Source organism: Xiphias gladius, chromosome 19 (assembly GCF_016859285.1).
Source record: "Xiphias gladius isolate SHS-SW01 ecotype Sanya breed wild chromosome 19, ASM1685928v1, whole genome shotgun sequence".
NCBI classification, from domain to species: Eukaryota; Metazoa; Chordata; class Actinopteri; order Istiophoriformes; family Xiphiidae; genus Xiphias; species Xiphias gladius.
The window spans coordinates 403,409-426,416 of record NC_053418.1 but is presented as its reverse complement, the minus strand read 5'-3'; the positions used below and the strand labels follow the sequence as shown (position 1 = coordinate 426,416).

Here is a 23,008-nt window from a genome sequence, read left to right as displayed (position 1 = left end):
ATCAGCACAAAGGACGTCAGATACACGGACTGGTCGACCGCATCGGTCCCCACAGCCTGCAGCCAATCAGAAGACAGAAAGATTTCAAAGGTGATCCAAACCGTAGTCTCCCCCTGATGAGGACGACATCTCGGTGAAAGGTTAAACGAAGAGCAGGGGAAGAGGAAGCCTGTTGCTGACCATGACTTTGCTGGGCCTGTGGGAGGATTTGTCGGCGAAGGATCCGTCCTGCTGCTGAGCGCTGCGGATCAACCAGGCCACAGATTCCGACAGAGACTGGTGGTCCACAGGGACGACCTGATCCACCACAGACAGGGTCTTCACCGCCAGAGCGGTCAGCCTGACAGACAGATGTCTAATGGTGACTCAGAAATAAATTACGCTGTAAATATTATTTTTTTATATTGAAGTGAAAGTATTTAAATTAATATGCAAAAAGTCTTTGAATGTAAAAACTTATTGTAAAGTTTAAAGTTTATTATAAATTTATCTGTAGGTTTTTTTTAAACTGAGTGTAAGTGCCACAGGTAGTTTGTCTCCTTTTCATGACATGACTGTTGTGAAGGACACATGGGCTGAGTCTGCTGAGGCCCTGTTGTAGTTATTAAGTATGAACAGGGTCATTTAAAGAGGATCTAGAGAGTAAGTTAGTTCGGGTCTTGGTCTCCTAAAGGCTAATTTGTTTCCTGTACTTCTGCACTTGTACCTGTAGGTACCCGGGACGTATTTCGTATCGTTTTAGCATCGTAGAGAATTTCTTCCCTGATCAGTTGTTGTTTGTCGTGCACCGCGGGGCCGTCGTTGTCGGTCTTATCAACAATCTGGATAGTGAGAATTATGGAATGGAACCTAAGATTCAGGTGTGTGTTCTGACCAGGTGCTGGGTTGTCGCTTCGTCCACATGCTGTAACTGGAGTCTCCACCTCTGAAGGAGCTGATACCCACCAGACCTACACGCACACACACAAACACACACAAACACACACACACACAGTAAATAATCACTAAATAAAAACCCTCAGGTTACCATCGGTGTCCCTTCGGTGTCTCCTCACCCTCTCTGATCTTCTGTCTCAGATCTGCTGAGTTCTTCTGGATATCTGCTCCCAGGAAGTCCCAGGTCCTCGTTGTCTCCAGGTACTGGTACATGTGGATGAGGGGAAGGAGTCCACTTAGCTCCGCCTCTGCTGACCCGGCCGGCAGGTTGACAAGCTGCCGGAGGCCTTCGGGGTTGTACATCACTGACAAGACCTCACCTAGAACTTCCCCTGGTACATAAACACACACAGAGTGAATACAACACGCACGCAAATTTAATCGAACCAATAACCTTTCGGAGGAGGTAGAGCCTGTTCTCTAACCAGCATCTTCCAGTGTACCAACTCAAGGAAGGCCCTCGGCCCCGACTCGAGTAGTTCTCTTGCTTTGAAATCCTTTGCCAGGGAACTGGCCCCTGTCTGACAACCTACCGTTCCACTTTCTGTCAGCACTCACACTATTCTGCAAGCTTGGAAGACGTCTCATTATGAAATCTGGAAAAGACAACGGTTCAGCACCTCGACGAAGCAATAGGAAGCACACGGCACTTTCTCTATTTGCCTAGAGAAACAAGGCTGCACCACGGAAGATGCAGACAAACCTAAAACATACAGAGCCCTTTTCCTGGACTTGTCATCTGCATTCAACACAGTTCCGCCTGATTGGCTCCTGTCGAAAATGCTTCGGTAACACTTTGTCCTGAACCTCCTTTACTGGTCCGACTCCTGCTGACAAACAGAACGGTAGACTCTCCTCTCTGATCAGAACTAATGTCGGGACGCCTCCAGGATGCATCTGTTGTTCACGTTTACAATACTGTGACGACTCCACCTGACCGTCTCTGCTGACTGACACCGACAAGACTGTCCCGGTGGAACACTGATTGACTGATTCCGGGGTTTGACAAAAATGCCCTGATTTTCAGTACACAACAGATTCGTGGGCCTTCCTCCTGAATGTCAGCTCCCTCCAGTGACAGTTCACAATGTAGAAAAGAAATAAGTCTCTTCATACAAATAAGTGGGTGTTATGATAGAAGCCACCCTATTGTGACCTCCTCATATGTCATTTATGTCATAAGAAGATAAGAAGATACATTTTTTTTTTTTTTCGTTTCTAGAGATTTTTTTTCAGTAGCCAGATGGTTCTTCTGTTCTTTAGATCAGTTATCGCAGTACGGCCTGGTTCAGCAGCCGGTCTGTGAAACGTAAAACTAAGCTATGCCATTAAGTCTGAATCTGTTCAAGGATTATTAGGATTATTATTCAAGGATTTTCAAGCAGCTCACAACAAGAACCTGCTCAGACCTGCGATCAGTGTGTCCTCCGACTCCTCACGTCTTAAATGGAAAATACCGACTTCTGCCCTCTAGCGGGCGATATAGAGCCACACGATTTGAACATAACAGGCTGAAGAACTCTTTCATACATCAGTGTATACTAGTGTTTAACCAAGATTAGTGTGTTGCTGACTGAGATCTGAATCCAGAGACTAAGATGTGAATTGGATGATAGTTACCTTCCGTGAAGGAGGTTATGTTTTCAGCCGTGTCTGTCGATTTGTTTGTTTGACAGCAGGATTACGCAAAACATACTGAAGCGATTTCCACCAGACTTGGTGAAGGGAGGGGGCCTGGGCCGGGAAGAACCCATTACATTTTGGTGCGGATCTGTTTGAAGGGGCAGATCCAGGAGTTTTTTTTTCATCCCTTTACTGAACTTGGAGAAATAGGGCATTTTTCACCTTGGCGGAGGTACGCGATCTACTGAGTCTAGTTATGATTGTTGTGATGTTTTATGTGTGACTGGGGAAAGTCTCATATGAGTAACTGCACGTTTAATCTCGGCGTCAATCTCTAAGGCAGAACTGCCTTGGGATGCAAAATGAATTTCCGTGTAAGCCGACGATAAAGTTGCCTCGTCTCGTCTCGTTTATTATGCCAGAAGCGTTTCAGAAGGCAAAAGCTGCATAATACTGGGAAAAACACCTGAGCAGGGATTTCACGGTCAAACAGCTCTAATTCTGATACAGTTTGTTGTACTTTATTAAGGAAGTTGTCCTTGACATTTGACCAGGACCACCTCCAGTTCTGAGCCCAGTTCCTTTCTCAAAGGCATTTGCAGGAGTAGTATTATTATACTAACTGTACCTAACTAACTGAGTGCAACACTGTGAACGTCTTCCAGGACAGACTGTCTTGACCGTGCTCTACAAAGACACACAAAGACGCAGAGTTGTTGGAGAGACCACGGGGAGGCAGAGGGATGCAGCAGGAGGAGGAGATGGCAGCTGGTTTTACACCCTGAAACCCAGTGTGGACGTTTGTCACAGACAACCATCCTAAATCCATAATCACATGCATCACAGCACCCAGATCCACATGTGATCCGCACAACGACAACATCTGGACGAGGGCCGTCACACACCGACACTCAAGAAAAGCAGCAGTTTTATCACATCTGCTCCCTGGATCAGAACCTTCTGGTTACTGTTTTATTTTACGTTATAAGTATTGTACAATACTATCGTCATTTCAAGGTGCTTGTTGATACACAATCTTTCTAAGATCACTTCTGAACAGGATCAGTTTACTGCAGCGTTTAATTGACGAGTTTTTTTCTGATGGAAATAAAACTTCAGCAGCATCAGAAGCCTTTAATTACTCACACTGAGTTATTATATTTAACATGAGTCCTGTACTGAGAGTCTGTGGCTTCAGTTTTAATACTCAGGCTACCTGTTTCATATATCTACGGACTGTGCCTTTAGGTTTCTTAAGTTTTATTATTCTAACTCCTCTGGTGCGACAGTCTGGGCTGCACCTGTTGGAAACTAATTCACCCGAATTCTGCAAATAAAACCTGATTCCAGTGAGAACAGCGATAGCCTACAGTATTCCTCTCTCAGCGCGAGAGTCTGAGTTTGACGACTCTCCGCCTTTGTCTCATGCTCCGACTAAATTGAAGACCCGGAAACTGTGGCCGAGAAACTGTCCTAAGACCTCACAGTGAAGCTTCACACAGTAGCTGCAGTGTGTTGAGAAAAGCGGCTGAAATGTGCCGAGGTGTCAGACTGTTCGGACTTTCTGAATTGGGATATAAACCCTTCATTACTGATGACCATGTCAACCCACTACAGATACACATGTTCACCTGTTGCTTCACTTATTCGCACAGACATGACAATGGACGTATTAAAAGCGTACGGGGGCCCGCTGTGGTATGAACAGGGCCCAGATTCTCGTGCTACACCACTGCTCGCAATGTCCTGTACATGTAGGGGAAAAAATGGAAGTTGCTTCGGACAGATGCGTGCACCCGGGACTTAGTGTTTGCTTTGTAAGGAGTGACGAAGACACACTCAAATATAACTCTCACAACAAAGGCTAGCTGTTCTGGAGCTTTCAATCGTATCACACGATCTTCTTCCGGCTGTCAAGGGAATGAGGAAGTTTACAGAACTTCAAAGACTGGTCTTCAATGTTTGCTTTAAAGTTGATTGAAAGCAGCAGTTGACGAAAACCAGCTCAAAACAAATGCTACTCAGCGGCTGGTTCTGGAGATTTTGATCGGATCACGCGATCTCCCTCGGCAGATGGAGTTGCCCAGTGGTCTGTTCTCATTACCGTCTGCACATATGCTTTTTTATGTTACGCTACTTTCACGCCCTTTTCCAGTCGTATGTCTTACCACTGATTGTAAGCATTCTCTCCACGGCTGTGTTGGGGACGATGTTGGCCGGCGGTTTGTTCCTCAGCTCCACTGTTCTCTTCTCTGTACCTACAACAGCATGAAAACACAGAACTTCAACAAACTCTATCCTGCAGAGCGAAGCATCATCACAGACCTGTAGATCCCGGTGATGCGGATCAGACAAACGTACCGTAGAGTCCCTGTGGGTCGAGTCTCCCTCCGGAGTATTCCTCTTTTCTCACCCCTTCAGGCTGGAAACACAACCGAGGTAGAAGATAATGACTGACAAATTTCCTGGTTTACATTAACAGTGTGTTCAAAGCAGTTCAGCACCCGTTTCATGTATTTCTAGCGAGATGCGATGTTTCTGCCCCAACACTGGCCCAAGCTGGTCACGGTGACACCAGTCCTATCTTGTTTTCTTTCGTCTCACATCCTCTCTGTTCCCTCCCCCCTGCACCTCTCCAGACACTGCCATTGTTCACCAGTCCACCTGATGTCCTCTGAAATTCCAACCCTTGACCTTGACCTTGACCTGGAGAGGGTCACCTGACCGATGTGGACCCTCACTATAAAAACTATGATGAAAATATTAATTGATGACTTCTTTCCTGATGAAAATGTCGCTAAAATTAAATAAGAACTAACATTTGAAAACAAAAAATACGACTAAATATGTTCGTCAACAACCTTTTTTTTACAAGATTGAGACGTGACGATGACAAAACGGCACCAACGTCATTAAACGCTAACTGCGACTATATCAAGATGTAATATCGTCAACGAAAAAAGACGAAATGTAAAATGCAATTTAAAAATTAAAAACTTTACTAAAATCTCTATATTTTCGTTGACGGAAAAAACGATGAAATTTAAAGGAGCGTTCTTTCAAACAATGACATCGCGCCAATGAACAGCCAACAGTGCTAGACTGGACCCAGCAATGATCAGATAACACACAGTGAAGGGAAAAGAACAGACGGCAGCAAAACGGGTCGACAGTTGGTCCCACTTCAAATATTACGCTGCTGAGAGTAAAAGTGAGTGTTTAGTAAATTATTGTCAGGAAACCAGTGGGAAGAAAACCACAAACCTGAAGAGACACCTTCAGGTGCACCAGGCAGAAAGTGAGGCGACCTAACGTTAAGATGTTAAATAACGTTACTTTACCGTTAGGGCCGTATCGAACCAGCTGCTAACGGCAGCGCTGTAACTTTATCTGTTAGCGTCTCACAGCTACAGCTGCATTTACCTGTGCTGGTTATCAAAATGCTCAGCATGTAACGTAGAAGGCTGTTTTGGGCTGAATAAAGTCTGTTGGGCAGTCGTCAGCTGTCTAGTACTGAGCTTTGAGTGCGAAGAGGTTCCAAATATTTTCTTCACAAATGTATTTAAATGGTGGTTTACAACCTTTTATAAACACTGAGTGTACAACAGAGTTTGGTACAACACTATCACTAAGGCATCAAAATTACAGAATAAAACCAACACCTTTCTGGAACCGTCCTGAACATAGTGGCGGTAGGATTTACTGCAGGGCTCTTTTACAAGGTTCTTGTTGATTTTGAAGGGTTTCCCTTTTTCTGTTCACTTTCTGATTGACTCATATTGTTGAGTTATGAGTTAGATTGCATGGAATTTGATAATGTTGTTGCATCTTTCCAGCCTAAATTGTTAAAATCAGTTGGATGAAATCATATTTGAAAGCAGCTTGATGAAGTTAGACTAAAACCAGACTGAAATGTCCAGAGTTTTCGTGGACTAATAATTAACATGTAATAAGTAACATGGATTTTTTATCTCAGGACAAGACTAAATGTAAAAATAGCCGACAAAATACAGTAGTTGGGCTGATGTTTTCACGCTCAGCTCATCCAAACCTGAGCCACTGGGGCTCGTTCACAGGCTTCACCTCTTTTTTTACTTTTTCGGCTCCAACTGTCATGTCTTCATGCCTTTTGACCTGCAAATCACCAAATCTCTGATTTTGCTGGGGTGGAATATCTGACTACTCGTTCATCCATCCATCCATGTACCAACCACCACTCGGAGCTTCTTCTCCAGGATGTCCCTGTCTCCCTGGCGTGTCTTCAGGGTGAAGGTCAGGGTGTGTTCTCCAGGCTCCAGGCCCAGCAGGGTGAATTTCACTTCGTCCACCCCCCCTGCAGACAGACGGTGCCAGGTGCAGGGCGTGGAGTGCAGCCCCGCGGCAGTTACCTGGGACTGGAGCAGACAGAGCGCTGGGCCGACCGTCAGCGTCACACAGTACTGAGGAGGAGACGACACCAACATTCAAACACCTTGTCCGTTACCAAAGATGAAACCAGTTTGTTAGCACTCCATAACTACAGCTCCCAGAAGGCTCTGAGTGTGGTGCGTAGTTGGTACCGAGATGATGTCGGGCTGTCGGTTGTACACTGAGCCTGACAGCTCCAGCTGTTCTCCTCTGACCACCTGATAGGGCAGCGGGACGTCCACACTGAGCGGCAGACTGACCGGCACCTTGACCGGCTCCGCAACACATATGCCTGGGGGGCAAACAAACAAATCGGTTCGATTCAGTACAATTTTAATTTTTTAATTTGACCCAATTTTAAATATTGTGTGCAGCAGCTCACCACCCAGATCGACAGACACACACCGTGGAGGGAAGAAAAACATCCATGTCTGTCCACAGTCATATAATTTATGTGGTGAAGACTTCGAAGGAATTGAATAAAAAGCATCGACTGTGATCAATTTATTGACATGTGAGAAACTCTTCTATGGCGTTGGATAATGGGGAGAAAAGGGTTTTTGCCGAACGTTATGATGTCACAGCGAAGCTGACCTTTGACCTTTTGGATCTAAAATGTCATGACTTTATCATTTTATCCTACTAGACATATGTGTGAAATTTTGTCATAATTACTGTATGAATTCGTTAGTTATGGCCAAAAACGTGTTCTGTGAGGTCACAGTGACTTTGACCTTTGACCTTTAACCACCGAAATCGAATCAGTTCATCCTTGAGTCCCAGTGAACGTCCGTGGCAAATTTGAAAAAAATTCCCTAAAGGCGTTCCTGAGAATGTGATGGACGGAAGGACGGACGGGGGGACGGAAGGATGGATGGATGGACGGATGGACAGACCGAGGGACGGAGGGACAACCTCAAAATATGATGCTTCCGGCCGCGGCTGTCGCTGGCGCAGAGAGGCATAAAAATAAGACCTTAAGACACCTGTTCACTCAGGGTTTTACCGCAGCGCTCAGCAAAATCACAGGTAAGACTTTTCAAGACGTTCTTCATTTTGCATAGAACGTAACTTTAACACCTTTATGACGGTCACACCGTACCAGTGGAAAAAAAACAATAAGACCTACAACTATTTATTAGGTACGCGACAGTCACTTTGTGTCTCTTTCAGTCTGGGGGTCCTCTGCGGGAGGACGGGCGACCTTTTACAGAACGGAAGTTGAATGAAGCTGCTTTTGAAATAATAAACTACCGTAAAATTCTAACGACTGTTATAAAATACTCCGATGCAAAGATCAGTTCCCTCAGGGCGCCGGCGCAACGTCTCGCTACGGGCGCCGAACTGTCCGGGAACCTCCCTGATAATCGTTCATCATTCCCGCTGGTAAGTGGATTAAATGATGGAAGAACAGAAAGGAGAATAAGAAGAGGCAGAGATGTTGAACATCAGGGCAGGATGAAGGAAGTAAAGAAACTCACCGTTCTTGAACATGCCGATGGCCTTGATCTCCCAGGTGGTGAGAGAGTCTGGTAGGGTCCTGCTGACAGACGTCTGGCCTGGACTACAAACACACACGATACAACAACATAAACTGACAACTCTCGTGAAATCAAAATCTATAGCAGATGTAAAGTCATGAGCTCCACCCCCAACCCGTTCCCCTCCAGCGTTCGTTTTGTGTCGACAAATGCGACGCAACAAAATAAAGAAGGCTGGTTTCGTTGGGACTATTATTTACCCTGGCAACTACATTCTCTCCGTCAGTCTCTGTCATGACTTTAAGCCACTCTGTGCACTCTGGTCAACGTGGACTCATAAAATAAACCGATAAACCTGTTTCTGCGGCACCGGTGGACGACAGACTTGTCCCCAAACAGATGCAGCTGTGGGGATTCTGGTAGAGACTGTTAGGGCCACTCTTCAAGGAGCTTTAACATCTCTTTCCACAACGAAAAGGCCTATGGGTGTAAATAAAATCCACGTATAATTTTATAATGGAGGGACTTCCTTCTCGCATCCCTCGTGGCCCAGTCTGTATCTGGGACCTGCCCTTAATCTTCCCTGATGTCACTATCAAGACCGACAGATTATCAAGAGATTGTTTTATGAAACACTGACTGAGAATTTAAAACTCTTGAACCATCATCTCTTCTTCCTATCCCCTCTCTGCCCACAGACAGAGCCCACGCTGCTCCTCCGCTCTAAATCGCACCAGAAACCGTCATTCGATTAAACTGTTCTTTCGGTTCCTCAAGCGACACACTGCTGATAAATGATCTGTATAGAGGTCACTGACATCGCCGTTCCTTTTGCCGACTCCTCATGTCGTTTGATCATAACCGATAACCGATACATTCAGATTGATAATCCCTGATGTGGACTACTTCAGTCTAACAGGGACCCTTCTCTCCACCGGGCTGATCAGGTTCTCTCAGAAATCCTTGTGTTCCTGGGCTCTGTCGGAAATGACTTTCACTTGGTTTTCGTCCCCATTTCATTAGAGCTGAAAGATGTTATTTTTTCTTCTGTTTGTCCGAGCAAACAAAAAGAGATTCTGAGGTGTGTGTGACTGGTGTAACCTGATTCGCTGCACCTCCCACAGCCAGCTCTCCGGAAAGTAGCTCCGCACCAAAGAGGGAGCCAGGTCGAAGTCCGCACCCATCTCTGCACACACACGCACACAGACACACATGCATACACACACAGACACACACACACACACACACACGCACACAGACACACACACGCACACAGACACACACACACGCGCACAGACACACACAGACTACTGTTACAATGATGTAAAACAACTGTACTTCACTACAATGGCATACAATGGGTCTACGCTGGACTTTGTCAGGCTCAGCTTGGTGAAATGACAGGAACTGGTCTGTAACAGAGACGGACATTCAGCAGGACAAAGACAAAGGAGAAAGACTACATTCCCCCCAGGGGGCGTCACAGAGGTGAAGAGGGGCAAAGGAACTTTGTGACGTGAATCAGAGTCAAAAATGGTCCTGCTCCCCAGAGTCCTAACTGAGTCAGATCTGAACACACGGACACGAAACACGTGTTGATATGATTCCGTGTGACTTCCACTTCCTGAGGAAATCCTTATCTCTGATTTCCCTTCAGAATAAAGCTCCAGAAAAAAATCCACTTAGAAACCAGAGGGAAAAGATTCTGCAGAACTTGACGGGATTTAATTCACTGACCAGAGCAGGTGATGTTAAAATCACCACACCTCCCCTACAGACAGAAATCCAGTCTGAATGGGGCTTTAGACTCAGCTGAATACTAAATTAACATGCTGATAAGGACACAGCTGAGCCATGCGAATGTTAGCATAACACAGCAGCAGCTAGCATAGCTAAAAAAATGCTGCCACCGCCTTCATCTCTGCTTTTTAACCCTTCATGAGCGATTTAATGACAGTGTGGAGGGATGAGCCGCAAACTGTCAGTGTGTGTTGGGTCTGTGAGGTGAGGAGTCCAGACTGACCGTAACGTCCCAGGACAAGGTTCTGGTCCAGGTTCTGCTGCACGAACTCACAGCAGGCTGTGAAGGCCTCTCTGCAACGAGGGTATTTTCTGTATATCTGTTTGGCAAACTGAAGGCAGGTCATACTCTTTGGGATGTACCTCATCCCCTGTTCACAGCAGATCTTCAGAGGACCGAAACTCTCCACTGTTGGGAGACAGAAAGACAAACTGTTATCAGGTAGCCGATTGGGACACACTTTTAAAGTAGGGGGGGGCACATCTGTAAAATGACTCACTCACATTAAAGCCCTTGTTCTTGGCAATAATAAACTGTACATTATTTGTAGTCACATTTATTCGGTGTAATAACCAAATGCCAAACAAGCAATTTTAAATACCTTAATATTAGTAAAATCAATGGATAGCTGCTATTTGTAACTCCAAATAACCTAAAGTAATGGACAGATTGTGAAGAAATGGGCCCCTGGATGCGTAAAAGGCCCCTCACCCAGCCTACATAGGAGCAAGACCCCCAGACTGAAACAGACACAAAACAACGTGGTTTTGCATCTCTGTGGTGGTTTTCTTTCTCTTTGATGACACACCCCATACACATCATAAACAAAAGAACAGGGACATGTCTTAAAGTTACAGTAATGAGGTACAAAAAGCACAAGTACTGCATCCAGCTAATATAATCGTTAATACGAAACATATCCATTCTGCAATAGATCTGAAATCCTGTCAGACTAAGTATCCAGTGACAGATGTACACTCATTCTCGAGTAACTACATGAGTATTTGTCTTAAGTCTTTGTCCATTTTGTCTGAACTAAAGTATCAAAATCAAACCGAGCTCCTTTCATTTTTACAAGATGAGACATCCGAATCTCTGGAGACTGTTTCCACCAGCAGGGACGTCTCTGGACATTTAGGTGTCCCAGGTGAGATATTCTTTATTCTTTCAAATTTAACTTCAACTTCTGTTCTGTGTCATGGCAATGGAAAACAGCATGTACTGCTTGGTCAGGAGATCAATTATGATGAATAATAAACACTATGCAACCGATATTAACATTCCCTCCACCATATTATATGTGATGCAATGTACCATCGTGTTGCCAGAACAATGCAAATATAACTGTTTGATCAGTTGGCTCGATATTTTTATTTAAATTAGTCAGACTGGCTACGATAGCTCGGCTAACATGTTAGCTGAGGCTAGTTCCAGTATTCGCTACAAAATGAAACAAGTAAAAATAAATAATATTTATGGCAGTACTTGTCGTGAAATCACACTTTTTTCACCAAATTTGCATATTCATCAGGGGGTACTGGTGTGACAGCCTTAGGTTGGTTACTGTTGAGGTAACAGCAGTGGCAAACCAGTTTTAAGCGGCATCGGCTTAAAACATCCCGCTTGGCAGGACTGGTCTCCAAGTATTCTGTCCTTTCAAAAAGTTGTATTCTAAAAACAGATGTCTGAAAAGTTATGGTGGTCTTCTAATCAGGGTCTTATATTTGGGCCAATACAGTTCTTCAAGACAACCTGTCTCCGTGTCCAAGCGTGAAAGTTCAAAGGTCAAAAGTGAACAAAGACGAACCTGTGAGTCAGCTGGAGCAGGCAAGAACTCAAAACCTGAACAGGAAAAATACTGTTTGAGGTGAATGAATGATGGAGGAAACACTAACAGGTCTACGTGAAGCTTAAGTCCAAAGCGACGACGGACAGGTGGAGTCTTACCTTTCTTTAACTTCTCCTCCTCAGTCAGAGCTCGCTTTGGACGAACCGCTGCTGTGCACGCCTCATCTGCACACAGACATATCGATTTAACCCCTTCCAGTTCACAGTTCATCTCAACCATCAATAAAACCCCCCAGGTGTGTGTGAGCGATTGATTGATCGACGTACCGCTGGTTGACGGCTGGGCATTGGCATTGGTGAGGAATGTGAGGCCAGCCAATCGGAAGACGTCTGCGCTGTCTTTGCCACCGCCTCCACCACATCCCTGGTCGCTCTGCTCGATGTGACGCAGAACCTGCAGGCCACCGTACATCCTCTTACTGAGCAGGTTACTGTTGCTTCACACAACTCCACACAAGTTACAGAAATAAAATACAATTCAAAAGTGTTGTGAAAATAAACATAAATAAATGTCTTCTGAGGTGAAATGGGATATTTCTGCGGTTACCATGGCAACGGGGTCTCTGTAGTTGGGTCGTAGTGTGAAGATGGCGGAGTCTACAGCAGACAGAGCCACCAGTCCCTCATGATTGGTCCTGAAGTTCAGCTGGAGCTTATCTTTTGGCTTGTAGTCCCGCTTAAGAAATGACAGATCAGACTGACACACACACACACACACACACACACACACACACACACACACACACACACACACACACACACACACACACACACACACACACACACACACACACACACACACACACACACAACCGGGTAAACAGATACGTCCTGTGGATGTCTCTACGTCTTTTACTAAACAACACATTTTTCCTGAGCGCCACAAATCACACTAAATGAGTCTTTTTATGATCAGAATTTGATCTACTTGGTCCAGTATCATTTGCAAAGCCTGTATGTGGAGCTGTATAGTTTATTTTAACACATTCATGTGTGCTGGGAGCCAACAGGAAGTCAGTAGGCTTGGACTGGACTCTAGTGCACATGCTCGCAGCACCATGGTGGAGGTTTTTCGGTGTGCGCACCAAGTGAGCAACTTTCGTAGGAATGAATGAGCCACCATCCTTGAACGCGGCAGCCAGTTCTTATTAATACACCCTTGATTTACACTTTGCACTGTCCTGATTTAACTACTACCGCTGCTCACACTACTACTTCTAGCACTAACAGTACTACCACTGCGGATGCTTTATAGTACCACCTAGTGACAATTACCATAACTATCTCACAGAATCACCATAGCCATCACCAAAAACACCATAGCAACAGCTCCTACTAGAAACAGCACAGGAGCTGTTAACACCCAGTAAACACTGTGAATAACACACAAGACCTAAACAACCACAAAAACACCCTCAAATATCCTGCAGTGTTTGCTGTGCCCACAGTACTTGGACAGGAAAAACTACATCCTGACGATTGATCTGCTCTTACAGTTTTAAAGTTTGACCTGATGTTGGCTCTCGAGGAAATACCAGTAGGTTAGAGAAAATATTAGGAATCATCCTCTGGGGAGCAGGAGTAGCCAGTGTTTAATGGAATCTGTCCAGTCCTTTTCGAAATACCTTGTTGTACACTAAACTGTTGGCCGACAGGAAACTAGCAAACATTTGCTAGAGATACTGAAATGATAAAGTTCACTTTGAAACTTTTCCATCCACCTTTTACCCACAACATAAAACCTGAATTACATCCTGAGAAGGGGTTAACCAACCAGAACAGCTGGCATCACCACCAGCCCCATGTAAGGCTGTCGTGTTGCATGGATAATACAGAGTCCAGTTCAAACTTGTCCACCCAGGCCAGGGAAGCAACACACATTCCCGAGGAATATATAGGAACATCCTCACAGCAAACGTGCAACAAGCGGACAGACAGGCAGTAGTGTCCTGTTGTACCTGGAGTCCGTTGACACACTTGTCTCTGACGTCCAGCCAGACAGAGTCGGCCACCAGCTCGGACGTCCCCTCTCCGTACAGGATGTAGTAGACCAGCAGTCTGATAGACGGGACCATGGAGGTCGTCACCTGGAAGCTCAGAGTCTGTCTGTTATCAGCACTGGAGACAAACTTATGGCTGCCGATATCCACCACCTTCCCTTTAGAGAGCACCTGAGGGGCCCAACCACACACAGAAGGATGTCAGAGTAAATATGGAAACAGGACTAACAATTATGACCTGCATCCTCAGCTGTGTCTTCTCACCATGTAACTAAGTGCTCTGATGGGCAGGTAGGAGGGCGTGGACGAGTACACCTTGATGTTGGCGTATTGTCCCACCTGCAGGCCGTGGCCGGGCAGCGGGGGGTCGATGTAAAGGTAACGCTGGTTTGGTGAGTGATAGGCCACCGCCTTCAGACTCAGACTGGCCTGACTGGCTTCTGGGAGGGCAGGGTCCGCCGTCTCAAACTTTGTCAACGACAGAGACAGCGACAAGTCAACGACGACAAGAAAACAGCAAGTGAACAACACGTAAATAACAAGAAAACAAATATAGGCAAACAACGTGTAAACAATGACGCCACCAACCAACATGATGAGGCTAAGAATGTTGACTATAAAGACAAGCTGGGAGTAGAAACACCAATAAAAAACCAAATCCTCCTCCTCCCTCTTCTCTGTCTCCTCCTCCTCCTCTTCCTCACCGTCAGTGCTGCCCTGACCCCTTCACTCGGCGTGTTGCAGATGAAGACAGCGAGGCCATCCGATTGGCTGCTGGCACTGTCAGGACAGGGCATGTCCTCATTCTCCTTCCCCTGTCTGAACAGGTGTCTTTCCACCAGACGAACCGGAACCCCGCTCACTGCTTTGCCCAGGTGATCCTTCACCAACACCTGCAGAGACAGAGACAAATCGTTGTCATTTATTTCTTACATTTAGAGTAATTACACTTCAGCTGAAAACCTGCTTTGGCAATACGTTTAATTTCTATATGCATGACAAAAACTGACTGACCTCATTGGCTGCTTCTGTTTCTGACATTATAATACAAGCCCAGCTGATCAATATCTAATTTGGTGCAGCCAGCTCTTGATGTCTCCAGCTGATATGTCCAAGTGAGTCCAGCTGGTGATTTTCAAACTAACTTTAGCCTAGTGTTTTTGTCGGACTGTGAGTGATTGAACTGTTTGCGTCTCATCATATAAAAACTCTGGCTTCCTTTTCCTGACAATTCAACATGCTGCTGGTTAAATGCCACAAAGCAAATGACGGATGAGAGTGACTTTCACCGCTGGGGTGAAAAAGATTCTGTCGGTTCTGATCAATTAAGTCACTAGACTGAAACAGATGAATCACTCATCAAATACGGTACGTAGCCTTTGCTGTATGATACAGCAGGTACATCGGAGGTTTATAAGAAAATTTGATTTTCTTTCTTTTGTTCTGTTTTCCTCTGTGTACTGTGAAGCACCTTGGATCAATTGTGTTGTGTGTAAAGTGCTTTATACTGTAAATAAAGTAGAGCTGAGTTGAGTTGACAATGCTGAGCACCTCTCATCACAGCCCCCCAACTCCAACATCCACAGAGATGACCATCCTGCTTGATACCGGCACCCGAGAAGGCCAACCCATCATGACTTCAGACCGGTTGCACTAACGTCACAGTTAGTTTGCTTACCAGCCCAATGTGGGGGTGAGCGAGGCTGTCATCTACCTGCTGCAGCGTGCTCACTCTCACCTGGATGAAGTGCCACCTGGTGGCACTTTGAGAATCACGGTACCATCCCACCTCTTCTGTTGTGTGACAAGTTGCTCAGGACGAGTGTCAGTGGGTCTGCTGTCTTCTCGATCTCTGACTATTTGTCGGATAGGCCCCAGATTGTTCGGCTGGGGAGCTCCCTGTCTGATGTAGTGGTTAATGACACGGGAGCGCCACAGGGGACGTCCCTGTCTCCATTTCTGTTCACTCTGCACACCTCAGATTCCCGGTATAACTCAGAATCGTGCCAACTGCAGAAGACTCTGCGGTGGTGGGGTGTATTAGAGATGGACAGTAGTTGGAGTTCAGGGAACTGGTGGAGCTAACTTTGTGGACTGGAGCAGCAGGAATCCTCTGCTCATAAATGTGGACAAGACCAAGTAGATGGTGGTCAACTTTAGGAGGATGAGAACCCATTATCATGACGGTGAGGAGGCTGAAGTTGTGGAGCACTACAGGTACTTGGGTGTCCCCTTGAACAGGAGACTGGACTGGAAGACCAACACTCACACAGTGTACAGGAAGGGAATGAGCAGACCCTGCTTTCTGAGGAAGCCCAAATCTTTCAATGTATGCAGCCCGATGATGAAAATCTTCTACCGGTCTTTGGTAGCGAGTACCATCTACTGTGCTGTGGCCTGCTTTGGGAGCAGCATCTGCGCCAGGGATGTCAGTAGGATCAATAAACACATTCACAAGGCCGGGACCATCATTGGTCAGAACCTGGAGACGTTTGAGTCAGTGAGGAGCTTGACGTCACTGAACAAACTGCTCTTCATCATGGACAGTCCGTCCCATCCCCTCCCCGACGCACTGCAGCGACAGCGGAGGTTGTTTTCTAGCAGACTCATTCAGCTCCGCTGTCACAAAGAACGTTTAAGGAAACCATTCCTACCCCTCACCTCTGTGTTACAGGTGAACACACTGCTGCTCTACCATCTCTACATACTGTCTTTTACATACTGTCACTACAGTTATTATACACTACACTTTACACAGTTCTTATTGAATTCCAACCTTTCTTAAATTGCACATCATATTTCTGATTAATGCTATTTCTGTGATTGGGGTCCACTGTACATCAGTTACCCATGGGAATGTGCTCCAGTTAGCATCTGTCTTTACATCTCATTTGACAGAGGACAGTGTTTACACCTGCCGACAGCACGTTAAGTCAAGTTAATGAAGTCTGAGACACAAATGTGGTAAAATGTGAGTGAGAATATGGACACAGCAATCTGACAGCCTACCTGGATGTTATAAGGAAGTCCAGGTTTGAGGAACGGGGGCGTGGACACCAAGCTCAGATGGTAAGGTGATTTGACAAACATCACAGAGGCAAACTCCATCTCCTGAGTGATGCCACCTGAGAGACAAGGGGTGGGGGGGTGCTACTGATGTAAATATCTTTAACACCGGGGTAAGCGTCCCGGTCAGGCATATATATAGTGGTTATGTTTGTACCTGTGTCCTCCTGCAGTAGTACAGCTATGTACAAGTACTTCCCCACCAGGCTGTTGAGGTCTTTTGGTCCGCTGTGTTTGGACAGAACCTTCTCTATGTCAACAGTCACATCCACTTCGCCTGATGAGGACAACTGAAGCAAACACACACAGATACTAAGCCTGGGTAGCGTATAACATTTTGCAAACTGATGCCTAAATGGATGGATGGATGGATGGATGGATGGATGGATGGATGGATGGATGGATGGATGGATGGATGGATGGATGGATGGATGGATGGATGGATGGATGGATGGATGGATAGATAGATAGATAGATAGATAGATAGATAGATAGATAGATAGATAGATAGATAGATAGATAGATAGATAGATAAAAATGGGGAGAGAGACTAAAGAGAACTATAGCTATACTATGTGCTGAATGCACACTGTGCAATGATGGTAATACACCATAATACACTGTACATTGGTGCAAGTTGGGCGGATAACATAAAATAAAACTTTAAAAATGCCTTAGTTTGAGGAATATAGACATGTTTTTCTACAAAACCATTCTTTAACTAAATATGCCAAACTTGACCTGGACAGAAGCAGCTGTACAGTAACTTTGCGTAAATATAATACAGTCAAAAATAAGCAAGGATCCATGACTTACGCCAGGAAATATCAGATCAGAGAGAAAATCAACAAGTCTAAGAAGATGACAAATCATACGATGCCAGTTCTTGAGACTCAATGCACATTTTGGTTGGTACTTAAAAAGTGCCAAAAGTTTGATACCCAGCCCTAAACTCTACAAACACTGAACTGGAGATCGTTCTGTATGTATAAATACTGTTCATGTGTAGTAAACAATGCCAGTCTCAAACATGTAGCTGTTGCTCTGAGTGGTAGGTTCATAAATTGTTACTGTTTATCGTTGTCCTTTGGGAAATTCTCTTTGTATCTGTGGCAAGTGTCAGACAAGGACATTAGCAACGAAAGACACTGCAATTAAAGACAGACCTCCAACAACACCTTTCTCCTCAGTGCATCAAGATGAAAGTGACACAACTATCATGTTAATTGGATTTGTTTAACAGAGCCGGGGGGTCAAAGGATCTTCAGCTACGGTTCCCTGTAGCTTTGTCCTGATGGTATTAACCCATATTCACCATAAAGAGGATACAACACGTCCCTGAGCATTTCCCGCCCTTTCCTCACCACGCGGGACTCACACCGCAGTTTCAAACTGCGGTGTTGTCGGCCTACAATCTTACTAGACATATTCATTGAAGCTGGTAGGGGATAATCCTGACAACAGTGGTAGTAAGAGGGTCTGTTTCTGTTTGGGTTTCTTACTGTCTCTCTGGTGACAGATTTGGGGATGATAACTGGAGGATTCTTGCCGCTAACGTAGCCGTACCGCAGAAACACTTCTCCATCAGCCAACGGAGCACCGTGGAGATAGCTGAGATGGGGAAAAATACATTTTGTGTAACAAACAGCTACAGGGATCATATAAACTGTTCTTAATCCACATGTCCGACCACGCTGGCCGTTACCACATTCATTCACCTGGCAGAGACCTTGAAGTTGAATCTGTTGAATTGTTCGTAGCTGATGTAGTTCACTTCTGGTTCCACAAGGATGGAGAAACTGGGAAGAACTAATACAGGATAAGTACAGTTAATAATTTGCATTTTACACTTCACACCGGACATTATTAATACCACCAGTTTGGCCAGTGGTATAATAAGGCAGCATACTCCATACCATACTCCTTAACTTCAAAGTCTGTTCTCGCTGTTGTGGTATAGTCATCAGAGTAGGAGGCTTCAATGGACCAAATCCCCAGCCTGGAATCACATACGGCAGATAACATTACAAACAGTCTGGAATCACATTAATTACATTACAGATAGCCTGGAAATATTGGAGTAACAGTACAGATGACCTGGAATTCCCTTGATAATACTGCACGCAACCTGGAATCGCCTTAATAACTTTACATAACAGCCTGGAATCACTCGTATAATTTTATAGAAAGCCTGGAATCAGCATAGCACATTACAAACGGCCTGAAAACCTTTTAATAACATTAAAACAGCCTGGAATCACCTTAATGATATACAGACCGCCTGCAATCCTGTTTATAGAAATGACAAACAACCTGGAATCACACTGACATCATCACGTAGTCGTAATAGGTTTTTTAAAGTTCTTACTTTGGTTTGATGGGGATCTTGAAGGGGTTTTGCATGGATGGTATTCCATTATTGACATCAATCATCTCCACAGTATCCACTGTTGTATGATCCGGGTCCTGTGGTGGACAAATTTACTGATCTTAGATTAGTTTGTGATGAAAGAAAACAACATTTTGGAACATGTTGTGATGTGTCGCTGCCCCCTTCTGGTCCTGGAGATCATTACACTCACCTTAAAGCTCAGAAAGACGCTGCGATTGGCCGGCCTCAGCTCCTGGTTCAGGGAGAATGCCCTCACTTTGACTGGACACACACACACACACACACATTAAAATTAGACTTCATGGGTTGACAAAGAAAACTTGACTTTGTCATTGGACCACCTGAATCTATGAACCGATATGATCCACCTGCATGAGAACCACCTGAATTTATGAGTTGATGAGGACTATTAGGATGAGCACCACCTGAACAAGCGCCACGTGACTTCACAAGTTGATGGGGACTATCTAAATGAGGACCACTTGAACAAGGACTACCTGAACAAGGACCAACTACCTTCATGAGTTGACAAGGACCACCTGCTTTTATGAGTTAATGAGGACTACCTGAACAAGGACCACCTAACTTTAGTAGTCCTCATCAATGTTATGAGTAGATGAAGACTAAATGAAGACTACCTAGGTGATGACTACTTGACTTCATGAGTTGATGAGAACCACCTAAATGAGGACCTCCTGAAAGAATACCACCTGCCTCAATGAACTGATAAGGGAGTAGCTGAACGAGGACCGTCAGAGTTTATGCGTTGATGGGGACTACCTGAGCTAGGACCACCAGACAACATAAGGACGAGTGTCACCTGACTTTATGAGTTGATGAGAACCACCTGAACAGGGACCACCTGAGTTTGTGACTTGATGAGGGCCAGCTGAATACACAGAATCAATAAATAGTTACTGGAATGCAATGGATTTTGGGACACCTAGGATCCGTCGTGATGCATCCAAGTCAGGAAATGAGGAGTCTGAAAGAGGTGGAGCCAGACAAACTTTGTCTCTCACCACTCTGAAGTGGGGTGTACAGCGGTTTGTCGGTCTGGATGAACAGGAAGCCATTGGAGCGGCTGACAGCGACAGACAGGTGCTGGTTGATCTCTGCTGATTGGACGTGGAGGATCACATGACTCACACTCTTATCTATCTGACCTGGGTGCAGCTACAGAGAACGAGAAAAGGAAGCGACACCATGATTTTCTTGATTTATTCTCCTGTAAGGATAAACGTTGATAAAATCAAAGTTGTCTGTCTCTCTGTGTGTATCATGTCCCACCTGGAATTTGGTGATGGCCTGATGGTTGTTCGCGCTGTTGAGTATCACGATTTCTTGAGCCAGAACCACATGACCCACAGCCATGGAGGTCTTCAAGAACATGTAGAATTTTACGTCCTCCGAAAACCCAAACAACTGCACTGACACTGTCTCCATAGCATTCAAATGAAATGAGAGAGGAGCTGTTATGAGATACCTGTGAGAGAACAAGAAACGGCACCTTTACTTCTTTAATGTGATGTACTTGGTTGTATATATTTGATGTTAATATGTTAATGGGACGGACTGTAAGCGTGTTGACATGTTAATGTTAACATGCGGATTTAAGGGATGCGTTCATGTTATAGGTTTATATTTCACCAATAATCCATTCCTGTGTACATTTTGTCATTATTTTCCCTGTATGTAATTGTTTCTGGGTACATTTCTTTTGTGGAGCCTTTAAAGTGTTAACTGCATTTTTGCTGTGTGACCTTTGACATTTTGGCCAAGTCACTACATGTAGATTAGCAGTATTCTCCTCATTGGGTAGAAGGACCTGCTGAAGTGAGGTAAGACTAAGTTAGCGCTTTGGCATGCCAATGTTGTCCTTCAGCTCACAATCAAAGCTGAGCCAACACACAGCTGAGTCTGACATGTCCACCGTACAGAGGACAAACCACTGAACGCTGGACCTCGATGTGGCGGCCATTTCCGTGTTCCAGTCACAATTGATCTCCTACGCCAAAAAAGTTCTCTCTTCATGGTCGTCTTACTCACTGTGCCGCGTTCAAGGCTCCAACTGTGTTTTACACCTACTTTATTGTTTTAAAAATTCATGCAAACAGTAACAAACTAATTTGTGTGCAGGCAAAGGTGTCCTACCTGCAGTCTTACACATGTCTCTTTTATAAGTGAGGTCTTTGGAGAAAAAATTTTTTTGTGCTGCAAGGGATTTTGTTGCCAGTAGGAGTGACTCTGACACACTGAATCAGATCTGTTAATACATCCATCTGATAAAAGCTTTTCATCCTTTAGGTTTCTTCTGGTGCCACCCAAAAACATCTTTTAACCCACTGCAAAGGATCTAAGAACGGGTGGCCTGTGTTCCAGGCCGATGTAGGACTTTCAGCCAGAACAGCACCGAGGTGAAGCTGTTAGTGTAAAGCGTAGGAGGTTCCCCAGTTTCATTTTCAGCCCGTGTCTTATTCAGAGTCTGTTCTCACCGCTGCTCTGCAGCATTAGCAAACGTTTGAAAAAGAGCAGTGGACATTAGGGTTTGTTAACAACTGAAAGACAGTTTTAATTAAATATTCTACACAAATTGACAAAACTGTTCAAGTGCTCGTCAAACGACCTCCTCTACCAGAATAACAAGAGTTGACTTACGTTCTGGACTGGGCCTCCGTCCTCCAGCAGAGACAACACACACACATCAGGAGGACACACACCTTCATCCTGAAGGTGAGGAGAAAACACGCACTGAGCCCCAAAAAAACACTCAGTGGGCTCTGCAGACACACAACTGACTGAGAAAACCGACTGTCAGCGAAAGAGTTAGATTCTAGTGGTTATTGATCAACTCAGCTATTGGCAAATACCTGCATGTAATCAGAAACAGGAGCAAGTGGGAACTTCCTCTGTTTGTGTGTGTGTGTGTCCCAAAGGTGAGTTTACTCAGCCTGTGTTTTCTGATCTTACCTAACAGTGTTGACTCTGAGGTTTTCTGTTAACGGCTCACCAGTCTGTCAATAAAATCAGAAAGCAAAAGTTCAGATTTAGTGTTTTTAAAAAAACAAAAAAAGCCCAAACATAAATATGTATCAGGACAGGGACATTTTTGGCTTATGACAGTTAGTACCAACCACTGCTTTTCCATTTTCTCATATTTCGTCATATTGCTCTCGATGGACTGCAGGTTTTTAATCGAAATACATAATCACACACACACACACACACACACACACACACACGCACAATTCTGTGATGTGACAATTGTAATACATTAATTGGAAAGCATAGGGGATCCATTAATGTGTTTCTAAATCTGATTAACTATACGTTTGTTTGCATGACCAGTAATAACGGATATAATGTCATTATGGAGGTTAACTTGCTACAGGCAGTGGTGAACAAAGTACATGGATCCTCCACTTAAGTAAAAGGACCAACATGCAAAAATTGT

The 23,008-nt window shown here is 44.8% G+C and overlaps 1 protein-coding gene across 1 annotated transcript; it reads right to left on the bottom strand.

Moving 5' to 3' along the window:
• Positions 1-354: 354 nt before the first annotated feature.
• c5 (complement component 5) lies at positions 355-22,380 on the bottom strand. Its single transcript, XM_040155747.1, has 25 exons — positions 22,213-22,380; positions 20,845-21,040; positions 20,577-20,730; positions 19,745-19,815; positions 19,531-19,628; positions 19,079-19,161; positions 18,881-18,971; positions 18,665-18,773; positions 17,320-17,452; positions 17,106-17,221; positions 14,801-14,989; positions 14,361-14,564; positions 14,055-14,267; positions 12,644-12,793; positions 12,364-12,490; positions 12,196-12,261; positions 10,471-10,656; positions 9,549-9,633; positions 8,448-8,530; positions 7,119-7,258; positions 6,771-6,998; positions 4,921-4,981; positions 4,728-4,817; positions 1,056-1,268; positions 355-950 (listed from the first exon to the last, which is right to left on the bottom strand). Exons 1-25 carry the CDS (start codon positions 22,278-22,280, stop codon positions 850-852), a joined length of 3,255 nt encoding a protein of 1,084 aa, XP_040011681.1. The 5' UTR covers positions 22,281-22,380; the 3' UTR covers positions 355-849.
• Between the last annotated feature and the right edge of the window lie 628 nt (positions 22,381-23,008).